Source organism: Crocodylus siamensis, chromosome 3 (genome assembly GCF_052110815.1).
Source record: "Crocodylus siamensis isolate JL-2025a chromosome 3, ASM5211081v1, whole genome shotgun sequence".
NCBI classification, from domain to species: domain Eukaryota; kingdom Metazoa; phylum Chordata; order Crocodylia; family Crocodylidae; genus Crocodylus; species Crocodylus siamensis.
The window spans coordinates 130,562,708-130,583,014 of record NC_143397.1 but is presented as its reverse complement, the minus strand read 5'-3'; the positions used below and the strand labels follow the sequence as shown (position 1 = coordinate 130,583,014).

Genomic DNA, 20,307 nt, shown 5'->3' with positions numbered 1-20,307 from the left:
CACACATTTTCAAGGTCTAACTTTATAGCTGCTTGGAACAAAATTTTGATGGTGTGATAGCTACTAGGGCTGTGTGAATTTTGCCTCCTGTTTAGTTTTGACACTGTTCCGACTCGTTTCAAGCTCAAAACAGTGAAATTGAAATGAAATGAAGGTCTTTGATACAGACTCAAAACAGACCCAATCATATGGCTGGGGAGGGAAACTGAGTGATGGAGGCACAGTCACTGTTTCGAGAAAATGAAGTGGAACAGCAGTTTTGAATCAGAACGAAATTTGAAATAAAATGCTGTTCTGTCAAAACCTCGAAATGCAAGTCAAAATGGAAGTGCTGTTTTGCACTGGTCTCAAGGTAACTGCACAGTTAACCAGGTAATTGCAGAAAAGATGTAACGTGTAGAGGGGACTTTACTTGATTTCTTGCATTAAAAGTCCTCTGCAGAATCTGTCAGCCAAATGAGTGAGGCCAGGAAAGGGGAGATGAGAGGCAACCTAAGTGAAACTGATCTATTTGCATCCTTTCCAAATAAAGTCCCCACCTATACAGTGCCAGTAACAGTGGCAAATGAGAACTGTTAGGTGCACTGAAACTGAAAACTTCTAAGGGATTAGCAAATACATCAGGATATACATTATTTTTTCCTTTCTTTCTGCATATTTAGAGAAACAAACTTCATCCCTTTTAGCATGACAAATACCTATGGCCATAAATAATCCAGAGTCTCTGCTGTACCACAAAGGAGCATGCTAGTGACAGAGATTGGGGAAGCAACAGTAACTAGACAGTCTTCCAGCCTGCCATAGTGAAAGAGTTCAGGGATTTAAGACCATTCAGATTTCATTGGGGTCAGCTGTGCGCTCTGCTAGACGTCATTGAGAGCAGATAGGTCTTTATGTATATGGTCTAAAAAACCCAGCTGGAAGACCCCATGCAGATGTCTGCTACTGCTGTGATCACACAGCTTTGACACACAGCTTCTGTTCCTATTTCCTACATGTAGCTCAGCCCATGCACACTCACTCCTATGCAGGAGCCACATAAGAGGGGAAGGACTGAGGGCTTGCCACAGATTTATCTGACGTACTACCATGCATTTTCCGTTTTAATAAGTGAGGACTTCAAGCACAGCGGAAAAGACAGGGGCAAGGCTGGAACAGTCGTTCATGTCTGGCTATGCTTTATGGGAAAGCTGATATCAGTAGAGGAGCTCTGGCTCATCAGAGAAACCTCCTCTCTTGATGCACTTGTATCCCATCACAATACAGTGCTCAGTAGGGCTGTGTGAAGCTTTGGGTGGCGATTCGATTTGGAGGAGATTCAGCCCAATTCGGGGAAGGAATCTCCAAATCCGAATTGAATCAGGGGACCAATTTAAAGGTCCAAATTGATTCAAAGCTCTCTGAATCTTCAGCAAAGGTTTGGAGAGCTTTGGTGATTCAGATATTCCCTGGTGGCTGCTGCAGGGAGCTGCAGCCACTCTGAGCTGGTAAGTACTAGGGATGGGGGTGGGGGTGGGGGTGGGGGAGGGGACCATGGGGGGACCCCTGCCAGCCTCCCTCCCAACCCCTGCCTGCTCCCCAACCCCACCATGGCTGCTCCTGCCCACCCCAGCTCAGTACTTTAAAGAAAAGCCCCGGTGCTCACCGGGTGCTGCCGGGCGGAGAGCGATGCACACTGCATGCAAGGCTCTGCATGAGCCCCCTCAAACTTCCCCCCACTCCTCCAGACACCCCCCCCCCCCGCTGCCTCAGGGGCTCGTGCAGAACCCCCCATGCAGTATCGGGCAATAGGGAAATCGCCCCCCACCCAGCAGCACCTGCTGAGCTGGGCTTCCTCCCCACCAATGCCAGGAGCTGGGGTGGCAGAGCAGCTACTGCTGGGCTGGGAGAGGGACAGGAGATGGGCCTGGCCTGGCTGCTGCCACCAAATCGATTTGGGACAGTGATTCGAACCACCAAATCCAATCACTGCCCCCTGAATCGGCTGAAACCAAATCCAAAGCAAAAACTAGCTGCTTTGCACAGGCCTAATGCTAAGCTATGACATGCAGCTCCTGACTGACTTTGTACCAGCTGCTTGATCATGCCTCCTTTTGGGGGTTTTTGTGGGCATTAAAGGGTTGGGTTACAGCACAGAATGCACTGGAGATTACAGCACCCTGACCAGGGAACAGACTGTACTTGATGGCTGTTCCCAAACTCGCACCCGCCAAACATCCCCCTTGACCATGTGGACCTGCGCTCCTGTCCAGAACAGAGTGGAAAAAATCCCAAACAACTTAATACATTGCCTTACTATGAAGCAAATTGTCAGTTTCTACAGTTTACAGATAGCAGGTCCGTATTATGGCCTGAACTGTTAATTGCTTAGAATGGTCCAAGCTGCTACTTCTAGACTGCTGATATGCTACATCAGAGGCACCACATTTTCCCAGAGACCCACAAATTAGGTATGAGATGGTATCCTGACATTTCATTGCTATATTGGTTTTGTAGCATTGCACTTTGACATGATGCTTGAACTCCTCAACAGGGTGCTACCACGAAATTAGTGTAGCTTTTTGCCTTGCTGTTCAACACAATGTCAATCCTCTTTTGGCTCCTAAGGAGGACGGAGGCAAATGTACATGTATATTATAGTATAGAGGGAAAAATTGTTCTTTCCCCTCCCATCCCTGTTTTTGGAGGAATAGGGGAGGATTTGGTTTTTCGTTAGGTCCATTCAGCAGTGTTCATGATGCTTTCTGTGAGTCGCATAAACCAGCTCTCCTCAGGCAGAAGCACTCTAACAAGAGCTACAGACTGAGGATCACATTGTAAGCACCAGATATCATCAAAAGGCTGCAGGGTTCCAAGTCTAGCAAAATGAGAAAGGCATGTGTTGCATCTTTATGTATTTTCATCTCCATCTTGTAACCTTTCAATTCCAAAATATACCCTTACTTCCGATAAGTGTCACGGAAATAGTTTATTTGCATTTATTTTCAGGATGAATCAGCAGTATACCATGCTTTTTTGACTAAAAATGCTGAGCGGAGAGGCAGAAGTGAAAAAATACTTCTGTTTAGAAGAATAACTTCTCTGTGTTTGTTTTTTTCCAGCTCATTCTTTCCACTTGGGAAGGAAGCTATAACTTACAATGTCAGAACCTTCACAGTGCAGGAGAAGCGGATGTCCGGGTGAGACATAAATCCAGCAACTAATGCAGTTCAGTAACTCATGCAGTGCTCTCTTCCTAGCACAAGCTTTTGGTGCATCAAACAGAACTACTTAAATTTTTGGCACTTGTTTTAATGACCTTTCATCTGTTTGTTACATCATGGGGTCTATCTGACCCATGTCATATCCATGTTGGGGGTTGGACCTGATGACCTGTTTAGGTCCCTTCTGACCCTAGGCACTATGATATTGCTCCTTACTTCTTCAAAAGAAAAAGGGGTGGGGGATGGGGTTGTTGTGAAAAGGTTGGTAACAAAAGCCTTATAGCCAGTAATGGTGTCCCTGAGAATGTTGTGCCATTGTAATTCGTGAGAAAAAGGTATTGCATTTAAATTCAAAACAGAAATCATTAGATACAAACCCTGAGGAAACTGACTACACACATTTGGTGGATTCAAACTAGGGACAGATCCAAAACCTGAACCTGGGGGAATGTTTAGATCTGAGTTTTGCACCATAGAGCTCATGCCTTGTGCCAACTCCTCTCGTACAATAAGGTCAGTGCAGGCTGCATTCCTCTTGTTCCAGACTCTGTAAACTCAGACTTTCCAGGTGGTTCACCACTCTTCCCTTTCACCCCAAACTGGGATGCATTTCCCTTCCTAAATGACATTTCTCCTTTTCCTCACTCCAGGAGACTACTTTAAAAAACTACAACAACCCAAAAACAAACTTTTCTCCCTCATTGCTCATTTATATTAAGGGCACAGCAATATTAAAATATATTAACCTAAACCTATGGTATAAGTAGCATAATTTCAGTTAATATAAAACTCCCAAGTGGAGAGCCTGCTTCCATGTACCTGGGGTTGAAATCTGGCAATAAATTATGCTCGCAGCTTGTTTTCAGGAACTTCTGTGCCAGAGAACATTAAAAAAAAATATGCTGTCACTAACATTCTGCATCATAAATTAAGCGTCAAAACAGCAATAATCTCCAGGGCTGTTAATCATAGGGGTGTGCAAAGTGGGCCCTCTTCTATTTGTATTCGGCCCAAATCAGGGACAGTGATTTGATGTGTTGATTCAGATCGCTGTCCCTGATTTGATTCGGCCGAATGCAAATCTGAAGATTCGATGCCAATTTGGAGAATAAGTGATTTGGACACTGGCACAGCTTTAAAAGTTTTTTCTACATACCTTGAGGTAGCAGGCATGGCTCATGATTGCTGTGATGCTGGGGTGCACGGAGTGTCCCACAGGATTGTGGGGGGCCCTCCATATACTCGGCGGTGAACCCGTACTGCTGCTCCACTTCCGGGTCTGCCAGGGAGTGTGCTGGCCGCCCCACACCCGCCACGCTTCCCCAGCTCGGCAGTCGGCCACAGGGGGACCCCAGGTGCCTCCTCCAGACCCAGGAGGCACCAGTCACCAAGCCAGGGGGACATGGTGGGTGGAGGGGGGCCTGCCCCATGAGCTCTCTAGTGGACCTAGAAGTGCTTCTGGTCCACTTTTGGGTCTGCTGCTGAGCATGCTGGGCAGCCCCACTCACTTCTGTGGGACACTACATGCACCCCAGCATCGCAGCACTCATGAGCTGCATCTGGTACTTAGAGGTATGTAGAAAAAACATTTAAAACTCTCTCTATGTCCCGATCTCTGAATCTTTCCAAAACAATTTGGAGAGATTAAAGGGTCCTCCGATTCAATTCAAATTTGGAGATTTGGCCACCTAATCGGGCCAAATCTCCACTGAATCGAATCAGGGACCAAAGCTTCACAGAGCCCTAGTTAATCAAGCATCCTCCTAGTTTATTATGTTGCCCATTATCATGGCCTAATGCAGAATCTGCTTCCAAGTACAAGGGATATATTGACATAGTTTAGAAGAGTAATTAGAAACCCTCACAATGAAAGTTTAGCTTACCACTCAGTTGATCTAATAAAAGATAATCACATTTATTTACTCAAGGAACCTTGCCTGCCTTTAGCTTATCAGGCATTTTCAAAGGAGAACCATTTACAAAATTGTCGTTACATGAAAATAGGATGAATTCTGTAGGGGTGTTTAAGGAACAAGGAGAGATTCTCAGCCAAATCCTGCCATCTTTAATGAGTGGGAGAAGGATTTTAGTGGAAATTCTGCTGAAGCAAGAACAAATTAAACAAACATCTGTGTCATTCTCTTGCTCCCATTCTCATAGGTGGCCAAGGTGTTGTGGTGGTATTATTTTTCTAAAGTAATTGAATTCATGGACACCATTTTCTTTGTACTACGGAAGAAGAACAGTCAAATCACCTTCCTTCATGTATATCATCATGCCACCATGTTTAACATCTGGTGGTGTGTTCTGAACTGGATACCTTGTGGACAAAGTAAGTATTCGATCATATGTCTTTGCTGAACAATAAAGTGTAATAAGTCACCAAGGGATGAGGAGGGGGAGAGGGAGAAAAAGGAGGTGGGAGAGAGAAAGAGAGAGTGGCCTACACAACTATGCTTGGATAACTGAACTTGAATAACACAATTATGCAAGGATATTCTAGTAGAACCCAAGTCAGGCATGGTACACAACCTACTTAATTCACAGCAGGAATGAATAAAGATACTACAGCTTTTACTTTTACTTTACTGGCCTTCTGCATTCTAATTTCTCTCTTCTTATACCCTGTCATAAGTTCATGAAAGCTTGTGCCTGCTTGTATACCTGCATCAGCTCCCTCATTTAGTTCATCAAGGTGTACATCCACTCTGCCACGTTAATCTGATGTCATCAGGCAAAAGGCAAACTACCTCTAGCTATATATATTCCCAGATACTTTGCAAACCTTCCTCTTTGCAGGGAGTTAAGGACTCTAACCCTGCGACATTATCTGGGTTCCGCTGTACTATGAGTTGAATCACATGCACGTTCCTTCAGTCATCTGAACGGTATTTCAGAAGTGCCAGCCACCACCTACAGCTTGCACTAACATGGTCATTAAGAGCTAAAAAAACTACTTCTGTGCACTGAGATACCCCAGTGGAGGAAGGGTTTTGACGAGTGTTATTGCTCAAGCATAGCTTCCCCAAATTAAAAGTGAGAGCAACTCCACTGAATTATGCTCAGGCCTATAATATCAGTTGGAAGAACTACCAGTAGGGCAAAATTCTGACCCTACTGAAGTTAATAGGAGCCAGTAGGACCAGACTATATCCTATAGCTTATGGAATATCCTTGTTTGTGGAAAAGACTTTCAAGGCTGTATAATCCAGACCAGGCACCCATGAAGTTAGCTCATTTTCAGATGTTTAAAAGAATAAAAAAAAAGAACAAAAGACCTGCAGTTTGAATGCTTGGCTGATAGGAATCACACAAAATAAAGAAATCAGATTTATTTTTGGCAGAAGAGTTGAATAGCTATAGTGAAAGATGCCTAACAGGACTTTTTCTTTGTTGTATTCTCTAGCATGCAATCTCGTACAAGTCCAGTAGTGTCCTGACCAGAGGATGACAAAGGTGGAAATGACAATTGCCATAGTCAGGGACAGAATTCTAGTGAGACCACTTAGCTGTAGATCAAAAAGGTGATGCAGGGTAAACTCCAAGAGCATGTCTCATGGTAGAAAGAGTTCTTCCCTTAATTATATTGTAAAATAAATTATGCTTGTTGGATTCTTACAGGTTTCTTTGGACCCACCTTGAATAGTTTTATCCATGTTCTGATGTATTCCTATTACGGATTGTCTGTCATTCCATCCATGCGCAAGTATCTGTGGTGGAAGAAATACCTCACTCAGGCACAACTGGTATTATTTCACCCTTCACTTTCCTTATTTTTAATTGATGTTTTTGTCTTAAGAGGTGGGACTAAACTGCAACCTTAGATGGAAACCATTTAACATGTAGGTGAGGGATTGTAGAGTCAGAGAGAGGAAGGAGCTCACAATTCAAGGCATCTTATATCCAAGTTCTCCCCATGGTTTTAGTATCAGATGAGATCCAAAAGCAGGAGTCAGTTTTCTAGTTCAGAAAAGGTAGAAGTCTCATGAAGAGATATCTTGATGGTTCAGACCTATTTGTACACTAAGCCCTTATTTAATATGGCTCCAGACTGGAACGTCACAATCTTTGCCCATCTCCAGAAGGAGTATGTTTCTAAAGAATACTCTCTGAATACATTTGAACTGAACTCTGTCTGGGATAGGAATGAAGAACTTAGCAACAAGTTACTTTCTAAGCATGCACAATATGGGAAACATTTCTAACTCACAATGCCCCATTATTTATAGCTTTTTTTTTTTTTAAATAGAGGAAGGAGGCTCTTCAACTATGGGAAATGCATCATTGATCAAAAAGTTGACTAAACCATACAACATTCAGTTTAAACTTCTTATAGAAATTCAAAATTTCATGCCTATGACACAAACACTTTATACCTCAAGTACCAAGGGAAAGTCAAGACCTCTCTGAAATAGGAAGTGTAGCCATGGTGCAAGAAGAAAATGTAGTTCTATAAAGAAATCAAGACAAAAAAATTCTCTTATTCAGAAAAATCTGTTCTTGTCCAAATCCTGTACACAGTCTATGGTCATTACTATGTGGAGAGCAGCGCTGTATCCAAAATGTGTGCTAGGCTGCATTTCTTACTGGTAGAAAAAAGACCACTTCACATTTGCATTTTAAAAAGGGCTTCTTTGTTCTCAGTTGGGAACAAAGAGGCCAGCAGCAAGCTTAATGCACAATAATGAAAGGACTGCATCTTAGTTCCTCTTGTCACACTGCACCTACAGCAGGATAATGACTCATTTAAGATCACCACCACATTGGCTGCAAGGAGACTCAAACAATTCCTTTAATTGCTCAGGGTCCAAGATCTCTCTCATAGGACTAATGCAAAATTATGAGGCCCTTTGCAGTTCTCCTTCCCACCTCACTCATTTTCCATTACCATACCCACGAAGGTGGTTCCCATCTCTCGCAGGCCTCTAAGTTCTCCTCATAAATGAGAGTTTCTTTTTCAGCTCACTCTTCTAAAAGCTGCCACCCTGGATCTGAGGTACCACCATAAAGGGGATTCTTTAAACCAGCCTAATAAATTCAGGCCCGCTTCAGCCTCATTACCAGATTACAAGCTGGTCCCTCTAAGAAAGCTTGCATTTTCAGAAGTGTGGACAAAAAAAATCCTAGCTTTTTATTATTTAGCACATAAGAACAGGGGCTGACAACCTATTGCTCAGATCCAGCCCACTGCAGGGCTTGTGCACAAGGAGGAAAGGCGATCTATAAACGTTACTGACCTCTGCCTTTGAATGACCGATTCCAACCCAGAAATGCTTTATGCAGTTGTCCACGAGGTCATAGTTTTGGAGAATGTACAGGCTTCAAAGACCAGAAGAGCAGCAGGAATTTAAGTCTGATGATATTACTCTCAGCAGCCTCTACCCTAGAAAACACTCGAAAGATAAATAAATCCCAAACATTTTGTCCAAATAACTAAATTAGCATGTGTGCGCAACCTGTCTTTCACAGATTCAGTTTCTTCTCACCATTACACACACCCTTAGTGCAGCTGTGAAGCCGTGTGGATTTCCATTTGGTTGCCTCATATTTCAGTCCTCATACATGACTACGCTGGTCATTCTCTTCATAAACTTTTATATCAAGGTAAGTTTGAAGAATGTAAAGATCATAAAATGAGATTTAATTTCAGATTATAATTATTCCCGGAGGCCACAATAGACTATCAGTAAGCTCTTCTCTCTCTGCAATTTATGACATCTTGGGCTATGCTGCTAAAATCAGAGCGCTAAGATTTTTTGCCCAATGGACTGATGTACAGAACAATAAATGGTCATAAATCAAGTTACATTTGTATATCTTTAAGAGTCTTTTTTGTGGCTATTCTATCAGATCTATATATCTACAAAAAAAAAAGTCACCTGCAGTAATGAAATGATCCTAAGATCAGGAAAATGGCATTCCCCTTCCCATTAAGGGCCCGATTTTACAGTTTTCCAAGCAGTTCCTATGAATTTAATCAGATTTCTCACTAGCTGTTCAATGAGTGCTGAGCAGAAGTTTTGAGTGATATTAAATTTTTTTTCTTTTTTTTTAAGGCATAATAGGAAATATCATCCAAGTGTGTATGCAAACAAATATGTGCTTTTCCCAATAACTCTAGATATTGATTCAGGGTATAACATGCCAACAGAGTAGAACTTTAGTACTATTTCAGACAACTCAATAAGCTTTTTTGTTTGTTTTTTTTTTAATAGAAGTAAATAGCAGCAATTGATTTTGAGAGCTTTACATGAAAAGATTAGGCAAGAAAAGCTAAAGATTAACATAGTAGTACCTGATCTTGCTGCGACTAGTACTGAGACTTAACGTTCATTGAGAAATGATCTCATGCTGATGTGGATAGGTATTCAAACATCCCTGCACATTTCCCCGTATCTGACCATTAATGGCTAATTTTTTTATTTACCCAGCTGGAAGAATCATCAGTGAGACCTTTTGAGACACCACAAGTATTTTAAATATAGTCATATATTGGTGCATATTCTTTGAGTCAAGTACTCTGGGGTTGGGGGGTCTGGAGAGTAGAACAAAGAGAAAAGAACTTACATCAGTTTTCAATATTTTAGAGATGAGAAATTTTGCATATAGCTACCTAATAAAAGAACTTAATTAAAAATAATTCAATAGGCATTTGTGGGTTTCATACAAAAGAACAAATATCAGGTCTAATGTCTATTTAGTAAGTATGTACCTGAAGTAGGAAGAGGTAAAAAAAATGGCCTACTTGTCATTTGTAACTTCTAACATTCAGTCTTACACACTTAAGTATCAGCTCTACAAAATGGACCTTACAACCTTCAGGCACTTTCTTTTTCAAAAGAAAAGAGAGTGGGAAGGCTTAAATGACAGAGAGAAAGGTTGGTAATAAAGATCAAAGTTAACTGCGTGCAATGATGGATACAGAACTCAGACAGTGAAAGGAGTTCAAAGAAACCAGACCAAGCAGGAGCGACTGAAGAAAAGAGAGTCACCAGCACTGGTTCTACTCGGGTACTTGTACTTCACACCTGATGCAGTACCATGATGATCTTCATAAAATTAATTTTATTTTTTTCTACAGTGTTATGTGCACATCAACTCCAGATTCTTGAATCTGAGCACTTCACAAACCATGATTAAATTAACCTAATCAATAACTTGGAGAGATAGGGACTTCAATTCCGGACATCTGGCCCCGGCAGAAACGTCTGGTGTTACTTTGAGTAGTCTCTTTGCATCACAATTCCTCACCTAAACAATGAGGATCATAGCTTTTCCTCTGACAGTGTAACTTAAATCTTTAGTGGAGAAAGTTTCTTGTGGCTGCATGGTGCCTAGCACAACAGGCCTTTTATATTATCCATCCTATTGTAAATGGAATCACTCCCCTCATCTCATTTACCGCTAGGAATGAGCCAAGATATTAACCCAGTCATACTTTTATAGTGACCTTTAAGCAGCATATTCATACAGGTGTGTAGGTATAAGAGAAAAATATAGTTCTACCAAATGATCCAAAATGTATTTACTTTTTTAGACATATCAGAAAGCACCTTCAAGAACTGACATGAAGGAGGTCCCATCTGTGACAGAACTCAAGAATGGTTTCCATAAAGACTACTTGGCTAGAGCCAACGGACTTCTGACCAATAAGAAAGCGCAATAAGTATAACAACTCAATATTACATCATAGTATTCCTTTCAGTTTTGCTAAGAAGAGATAAGAGACTGGGTTATGAGACACCACTTTAGTGTAAACCCTGACTCAGTTTGGTTACCTGTAACAGTTCTTTGTAGCAGACATTTTATTCATGTATCGTGGATGAGGTTTTTAACAATGTGTAGCTTAAATTCTTTGACCAAGATCAACTTCAAAATGATACAAAAAAAGTGATTTAAGGTCTATCACTTGGATCCAAAATGCAAAGAAAAAAATTCCACAATCTGAAATGCTGACACAAAAAAATGCCTTACACAGTATTTCACTGGGAAATCCAGACAGTGGTTCTGTTTCAATGGTAGCCTTCAAAAGTTAAGGCTCTGTTCAGACTAAAAAAGGTTAGAACATCCTACAGGAAAGCAACGCACTGGAGCAAGTACTTTGTATTCCACAAATTTCTCCCATAGGCAGCTGGGTACTCAAGTCAGTTTTTGACTAGTTCAGCAGAGATCACCTGCGGAAACTCAGCAGGATAGCTATCCCACACCAGCACATCTACCCACTAATCACAGCCCTGCTTGGTCCACTCAAGCAACTGCTGACATACACCAGGCCTTCAAATGCTATTCCTAAGATTCCCAGAAAAACAGAATTGTCTTCCTTAATCACCAAGGTGTTTTCAGCTCTGAAAATTAATAGTTAATTGCAGAATAAATTACTACTGCAGTAAAATGTACAACTTCAGCATGTCAAGGTAGAGCAAAAGGTGTGCGGTGTTTCTGTGCACATGGGACCCAATTCAAAGCTTCCATGGGACTGGATAAAGATTCCTGCCTCTGTGGCCACACATCAGCTAGGATCATGTCTATACTGCAAAATTACAGTGCCAAGCATGGTGCACTCTAACCCATTGCACCACATGCTACCTGGTAAACCAGTAGTTTGAGCATGCTGTTGCCTGGCAAGGCAACTTTGCAGTGTAGACCCACTTTAGGATTTAAAAAGGTATTGAGTTACATGGTATTAACTAGCTGAATCCAATTTACCTTGTTAACACCTTGTCTTGAACCCATTCTAGTTACCATTCAAGACACTTGAAGGAAACTTTATGCTTCAACAGATTGAAAAAATCCATAAGACAGGCTGCAACAGATGACATACAGCATCTTAAACCAGGCAGTTGAAATGAAGTGTGTATGTACGCACCCCTCCCCCCCCGGTCTGGTTTAATCCCACGTTAAATGCACATGCTTTCCAATGCTTCAATGAGCTAGTTTGTGATATGTTTATTTTTGCTTGTATTTTTCTGTAGGGGAGTGGAGAGGGAGGGGGACTCTGAACTCATTGCGTATGAGGAGCTGTAGTCAATCATTTGGACTGACATTACTTTGTAGTTCTCTCCAGTTCATACTGCAAAACCCAGGATATGGTCTGACACAGAGATTAAGTAAGAGTATGTTAAATATGGGTAAACATTCAGAAGGAGCTTGCAGGTGTAGATTTGGTATGAGAAATGCTGCTAGTAGTGGTGGGCACAGGAAAAACAAAGCTTATCAACTGATAAAGAAGGGGGCTGCAAAGGCAACTAAACTGAAATGCTGAGTTGTTAGACTTTTGAGCTAGTGCCAAGACAGCCCTCAACACCAAAGCAGAGAAGGGAAATGGTTGTCACTGGGCTCCTAGAGCATAATTGAGAGATGTGCAATTGTAGCATTTCCAAGCTGGCATTAAGCCTAGCTTGCATGGGAATAGGGTAGAAGAGACATGGCAGCACAAGCTTCACCATATGCAAGCAGGTCAAGTACAAACCAGCCCAGAAAACCTGGCTACTTATGCAGGCAAACCATGCTGCCATGTTCACCCTATCATTGCTACTGACCAAACTCAAACTAGAACAGAGACTTTTAAGACAATCTTTTATTGAACTGCGTAGTCAGAAGAGATAGAAAAGCTTTTGGGTACCATTGTACCCTGTAGGTCTCAGAGACAGTGGTATCTGAAAGCTTGTCTATGTTCCTCTCAACTGTACAGTTGGTCCAGTAAAAGATATCATCACAAAAATTTTTTGCCTCTCCCATTTTTTCTGGACCATTATGGTTACACTACCACTGACCATTACCCCGAACACTACCACAGCTAGAACAAGAAGGCTTTTCCATGCTAAAAATCACATCTTCATTCTGCTCCATAGAGCCCCTCTGAGGCACCAGAGAGTACACTCCATTTATTCTCATGCCATCAGAAGAAAGATTAAGTAGGAAGATGAGATTATTAATTAGAAAATCTTGGAAGTTACTCCAAGAAACAGAGCATGAGAGTTGGGGTACCAAAGAGGCTTTGTGGCCAAACAAGGGATCCTGAGTTTAGCCTGAATGGAAGCCATAACCCTTTGTGTGCAAAGGATGTGAGCAAGCATCTTCCTGACCACACATCTGACAGGTAGCGTGAAAAGCATCAGTATTGCAGGGCCTAAAGCTTTACCATGAAAGCCAAACTCAGACATCCGAGGATTGTGTTGGCAAAGCCAAAATTACACACACGCACACACAAATAAACAAACCACAAAAAACCCAAAAAACTTGCCTTACTTGAAATGCTCTAAGGGCTGTTCAGCAAGTGTCACTCTACAGATCTAAACCATCTGGCAGACTGGAATCAGGTATGTTAAAACCTATCTTAATGTCTTCAAAATGCTGCAACTTCGAAAAAAATAGAAGAGGTGTCGACTTTTTAAAATTGATCTTCCTGTAACACTTAACAATTTAAATAAACAAATTTTACAAATCACCTTTCTTGTGGCATTTGAGGCCTAATATTCTCTGATACTTTTAAAAACATATATATTTTCAGAGACTAGCACAGAGAAAGCTGATGGGAGATTCCCCCACCAGCAAATGTCTTCATGCAGCTGACATTTATGTTCCTACCCTTTACCAGTTTCTCAAAGAAAGTGACCATTCAAAATTATGAGAAAAAGAGTGGAGTCCTCACTCCATTTTCAACACAGTACACACAGATGAATGTTTCAATCCCAGCCCCTGGAGAAGGGTTTTCAATGAAATGCACACTGGGATAGGCCCTCCTGTAGTTTTTTTTATTATTAGCCTGCATTTCCACCTAGGCTGTTTATTTTATTAATTCCTGCTGTTTTGCCTTTCCTAGCCCTCTCATGTTTTATAGGCACAAGATAGAGATGGCTGGGCATCCACTAGCATGGCTGCTACAACAAATTAACAAATAGATTTGAGATGGTCATGGAGAGTTTTAAGTATTGCGCAGTTTGAACCAATTCATACTGTTCAAACTAATTTTAAAATTGCCTGTTCAAAGAACTGAGGGGAAGTGTACGTGGAAGTTTTTTTTTTTCTTTCAGATTCAAATTCTAAATCTCACTCTTCAGTCTCATTTGAACTATAGGAATCCAAAAGCATATCCTGGCACCTGCCAAAGGTTTGAGAGTTAACTGTGGAATAAGACGATACAGTATGATGATGCAGGGGTTAATAGGATTCACACAGCTTGATCTTCCCCACAGACATGCACTTCCTATCAGGGAGCACTGCAAGCTTCCCCTTTCAGTTGGAGGGAATTGAATAGAAGGGACTGGTTGTGAAAGACTTCAATGTAGTATCCCTTGTGGCAAATACAAGTAGAAATTTTGTTTCAAAACAGGTGGAGAAGTTAGAGTCTGTCTAACTCAGACTTGTCCAACATGCAGCTTGCCAAGCCATCTTATCCAGCCTGCAGAGCCGCCACGGCCAGGTGAGGCGGGCAGGGCCGGCCGGTGGGCCCCAGCCGGCAGTGAGGGGAGGGGAGCTGCTTACCCCCGCAGGGCCAGGCTCATCAGTGAACCGGGTCCTGCCACTGCTGCCCCAGGGGCTGCGCGGCGCGGGGCTGCCCCCAGCCGTGCCTGACTGGACAAGCTGGGGACAGCGTGTGCAGCATGTGGCCAGGGGAGCTGCAGCATGGCCCTTGCCCTGCCTGGACGGAGGCACAAGGTAAGTTCTCACATGGAGCTGGGGGCACCTCGGTTGCCAGAGCCAGGCTGGGCGGGAGGCAGGAGGAGCCCAGCCCAGAGGCGCTCTATGTCCAGCTGCCTCCTTGGCAGCTCAGGTCCTGCTAATGTAGCCTGCATGGCTGAGAATAGGGGTCTGCATGCTGCTGGAGCAGCCCGTGCAGCGAGGAGGTCCTAGGGGCCCAACCCCACAGCGTGCAGCCTGTCTAATACGTGCTGGTATCATCTGGGGTCCACAGCCTCACTAGATCTGAACAGCCCTGGACTACCTTATCCTTGACATGTCTTCCACGTCTCTGCAGTATATGCTTCCAATTTCTAATTTAATTAACCACAATAACCATGATCAAGTTAGTAAAGGATCTCAAGGATAAGCTAGTCCAGGGCTGTTCAGATCTGGTGAGGCTATAGGCCCCTAGGACCCTCTCACTGCATGGGCTGCTCCAGCAGCATGCAGACCCCCATCCTCAGCCATGCAGGATGCATTTATAGGACATGGACCACTCTTCCCTCCCCCAGGCCTTTCCCCCTTGCACAGCAGTGGGAGAGGTGGCTGCCCATGCCCATGCCCTATATATTAACTGCTTCCAGACCCCAAGTAGACTGTGGACAACATCCTGGCCCTTTGTGGGCCACATGTGGCCCGGTAGGTAGTCAGCTGGGCAGCCCTAATCTAGTCCAACCCCCTGCACAGAAAAATAATGTCCTGTTCCTAAGCCATACCAAACATACATACTTTCTGAAAACCACAACTTCCCTAGGTACATTTCCAGATCCATTTAATTGTCACTTCCTGCAATTTCATTGGTGTCAAAGGTCATGTGACATCACTTCCTGATGTGACATCACTTCCTGTGAGGTCTTTGACTATGGCTCGCCAGCCCACTAGGTGATAAAAAGTTCATGATCCAGTGTAAATCATGGATGGTATTCTCTCAATCCGTCTTATTGTAGCTGTTCACTTCTGAATACAAAATAAAAATTGGCCACCGCTACATTTGGTCAAAGGAAAAATCTTTTCAGAAACCCGTGTACCAAAGAGGAGGAGTTAGAGACCCCAGATTCATATATCAAGCAGATCATTCGTACCAACAGCCCAGAGCACACAGGGGTACTGAGCACCCATCAGGATCAAGTCCATTGCAAAAATGCCAACAAGCTTAATTACAGAAGCTCTGAATATTATTATGATCTCTTAGATTCAGTTACAATGGGAAGCAGAGAGATCCTAGACCATCTTATAAATGAAATACTTCAAGAAATATTCCTGGAAAAAAGGCAGCAAGTGCCATGAACTCAATCCTGTGATCCGAATTCATCAAGAGGCTGTTTTTGCTAGCAACCGCACACTGACTTCACCAAAGAAAAAAAAAAGAAAAATGTGTATTAAGCCAATTGTACTGTGAACAGCTATACTTGTACTGTACTTTCATATGCTAAAAGTTATAGATAGCAGTGATACACTGCAGCAGTATCATCCTATGAAGACATTCAGTCCCCCTTCTGCATTCTTTTCTCCATTTTTGGAAAACACAGGTATTATTTTTAAAGACGTTTTCCACCTCTTACCAACTGAGTCTAAACTCTGATAAGGCCAAAGATAGGCTCACCCCCAAAGGGCACAGAGCAGCAGCAAAGCAGTTTGTGGTGACTAACAATCTAAGGAAGCTTATACACTCCTTCCTCCACAGTCTTCTTCACTGGGAGTCCCCTTGGGATGTAGAATGTCCCAACAGTCTACACAGGCCAGTGATTCTCAGCTGGGGTGCTCCAACAGTGTGGGGTACCTTGAGATCCTTTAAGTGTGCCATCCCACCATGCTTCTCTCTCTAGGAGACTGTATACAGCAGCAGCAGCAGGGGGCTCCTTGCTGCAGCCTGGTCTGGCAGGAGGGACCACCATGCAGCTGCTGTTATTGGCCCTTCTCAGAACCCAGACCAGCAATGACACCACCGTGGACAGGTTAGAGTAAGTCTGTTCCTGCTCCTGTCCCTCCTAGAGAACTAGGAGCACACCCTGGGTTTCCATGCACGGAGACAAAAGTTGGGGCGTGGGGAAGCATGTCTCCCTATGTGAGAGAAAGGAGAGGGTTTCCTCTGCCTGTATTCAGAGTGCCACTCAGAACCATTACAAAAGGGTGCCTCGAGTCAAAAAGAGTGCATCTACATGTCTGCCTACGGCAACGTAGTGATGCATTGTTGCCGTATGGCATTCTACCGCGACATGGCAATCACATGGGTCTACACTTGATCACCAGCTAGCATGGCGTGCTGCTATAGCAATTTAGCTGGGAAAAAATTTACCCATGTATAGCACGCATGATGCAATAACAACCTGTACTGTGCCATGCTTTAGTGCTTCCAAAAGCAGGTGGTAAAGCACAGTGCATGGCAACATTACTGTTGCCGGCACAAGGTGCCCGAGGGAGGCAATAATTGGGTTCATTGCCCGGTGTGCGTCATGCCAAATAAACACACTGGGGGGAGAAGTAGACAGAGTTTATTTGAGCTCAAGTAAAAGGTGCAGGGAGACTGTATGGTCTCAAACCCTGCACCCCTAGCCCTGCAACAGTGTATATTTATACCTTGGTCATTTTCTGCAGTATTTTTCCACTAGCTGGCTCCCCCCCCCTCCCTCCTCCCTTCTCTCTCTGAGCGGTGCCGTTGCATTCCACAGATAACAGTTTTTAGGGAGTTTCAGCATGCTTGCTACTCATCCTGTTTTCCAGTATTACAGGAGGTTACAAAAGTTCAAAGAAAGGGTTACAAAGGTTCGGGGGGGGGGGGGGGGGCCTGACTCGCCTGGGCCTAGAGCAGAGGGGCTTCATCGACACTCATGGTCTTCCATCCCTCTGAGTTACCTAGGGTTATGCCCATACAGCAATGTGTAGATATGCCCAAAATGCTGTTTAACTACTGACATAGGCTCTTTGCAAACTGCCCTTCTTGAAGTGGAAGTGCAATAGTGCATGATCAAGGCCCTTTTGTCCTTCCTTTAGGAGTATTTGGGTCTAAAATAGGTGTTTTATGTTTTCTTTATTTTCTGACATTCATCTGCTAAAAGAGATCCAGCTTATTTTTGAGCAGAGTAGATACTACAGAAGGGCGTTTTCTTCAATTCACAACAGGAGTTTCTTTAACTTCTCTGCCATCCACTTGTTTTAATAATTTTTTCTTAGTGCTCGTTACTGTTTGAGACGCGCATTACCCATTATTAACGCAATCCACTCCCACACAAACAAATCGGGCAACTCTGGTGTGCACTTCAAATTTTCTTTATTGCAAACATAATGCAAGTATTTATCTTTGAAAGGTCTTGAGACCTAAAAACTACAAACACGTTACTGGGCAAAAGAAGTCTCCATATTGGATGGCCTAGACCCGGTTCCTTGAAGAAAATCCAAAAGGCCAGAAGCGAACAAATGCATCTACCTGTATGTAAAGTCTGAAATCATTCTCGTCTACCAACAAGACACAGCTAAAGCGCCTCTACATGTGCAGGTAAAGGCATAATGGGATCCAGTGCATAATGAGATCTAATTGTGCCTCTTGCCATGTCACACATAGAAGAGGGATGGGGAGTGGGGCAGAGATAAATAAAATAAAAACAGCCCTTCAACAATGCTCCAGCCCCAGAGATTTCCCACACAATGACAGCCTTAAGAATCATGGCAGCTATGACCCTTAGGGCCTGGGGGTTTCACGCCGAGTATGGTGCACTTCTGCCATTCAGAGCCCTGTCAGCACATGTGCAAATTAAAGCTCAACAGTAACCAATTATAAAGTTAGTATACACTTTTAGGTCTAACTTTATAGCTGCTTGGAGCTTTTTTTATCATGTGATAGCTACTTTGCATGCGTAGCTGGTCTCCAGTAATTGCACAATACTTGTAACACTTAGAGGGGGCCCAAGTAAAAAACAAAAACAAAAACCAAAAACATCAACCTCTGCTTTTTGTAATGCTGCTGAAAGCTCTTGTAAAAGGGAGGGTGAAACATGGTCTGATACGTGCAGATGGGCTACATTTGTTCCTAATGTGAGATAATGCCCCCCCAGCACTTCTTGCACTGCAGTTTGAAATGCTGCATTACCAATTTGAATCCTATCAGGTAAACTATGCGATACCAGAGCCATGATAAGGCTGCATCTACAAGTTAGCCCCTGCATTTTGCCATTATAAGCAGTTTTATTAGCATGTCTGAAAAGATTAAGTATTCCTTTAACATAATAAACAAGGCTGGGTTTTTCTGTTTGTTACTTCTTAGAAGATTTGGGTCAATGTACATGTGCCGTCTTAGACACTCCCCATTAAAATTCATTGGGGCCAGAAAGGGTGCAGTGTCCAATTATAGTATTTATGAGGTGACAAGAACTAGACTGCACAGCTAATTAACATCCCAGTTTATGTTGTACAGATCTGTAGCTCTGCAGTCACTTTAGGCATAAGGGAACCTCAAATTCCCCATGCTGCCAGATTGCAAGTCTTGTTGATTTTAAGCTGCGCCTTGTTTTTTTCCCTTTTTTAAACTGCAGTAAGTGTTGAAAGGACCAGTGCACACGTTTAACTGTGGTTTAGACAGCAATATATATATCTCTAACCATATCTCCAGTCATTGTCCCTTGATTCTTATCACGATTCTAAGCTCCCTGTGCAGATTCTACCCATCTATGAATTCATACGTGAAATTAAAACAGAGGTGGGTGCAAAGGTAATGGGATGGGGGGGGGGGGGCAGGGGAGGGAAGGCAGAGGACACAGCCCAGAAATAACCAGCAAACTTTTGAATGTCAGCCCCTCTAGGGAGATTAGACTGTTATTCCTAAACTTAGTCATGTAGCAGTTGAAATATTAGATCTAATATTAGCATTAAAGGCTCAGCCACATTTAACAATGTCTGGGAATCAAGGGAGGCAAGGACCGGCTTCCTTAAAATCAGATTTGCACTCTCACATGTACCTCCCTATAAAGTCATGTTGGCCCTGTACTGAAGGCAAAATGGCAATAAAATTTAGGATGGGGAGGTGTGGAGGGAAGATGGCACATCAAGACATTAGCAATCGTATGCATGCAGGTTTCTCTTTCCAGAAAGAAGAGCTCTTGGAATACAGTACTGTTAGAATTCAATGGTATTTAGTTCCACTGTAGCCTTCCAAATTTCACTACAAAATTTATATATTATGTGGACAATAAAACACAGTTTGTAAAATTATTTACGTTCACAGATGATCTGAAATCAAAACAAAAAGGCATCAGCTACAAGCCTTAAGAGGAGGAAATAAAAAATGGCAAAACTAAAACCATGTTAAAAACAAAACCAAACTAAAGTAGCATTTCTGCTTCTGCTATTTCCAACCATAAAACATGCTCCCTTTTAAACTACATCATGCAGCTACTATTTACTAGGTACCTAGACACAAAACATGGATGTA

The 20,307-nt window shown here is 42.9% G+C and overlaps 1 protein-coding gene across 2 annotated transcripts in view; it reads left to right on the top strand.

Moving 5' to 3' along the window:
* ELOVL2 (ELOVL fatty acid elongase 2) overlaps positions 1–13,667 on the top strand; it is an 83,266-nt gene extending 69,599 nt beyond the window's left edge. For both annotated transcript variants that reach the window (XM_090039195.1, XM_090039194.1), the window contains exons 4-8: positions 3,102–3,179; positions 5,364–5,535; positions 6,825–6,949; positions 8,673–8,807; positions 10,741–13,667. In XM_090039195.1, the coding sequence (XP_089895321.1) occupies positions 3,102–3,179; positions 5,364–5,535; positions 6,825–6,949; positions 8,673–8,807; positions 10,741–10,869 (639 nt within the window). In that variant the 3' untranslated portion in view covers positions 10,870–13,667. The remainder of the gene's footprint in view (positions 1–3,101; positions 3,180–5,363; positions 5,536–6,824; positions 6,950–8,672; positions 8,808–10,740) is intronic.
* Positions 13,668–20,307: the final 6,640 nt, after the last annotated feature.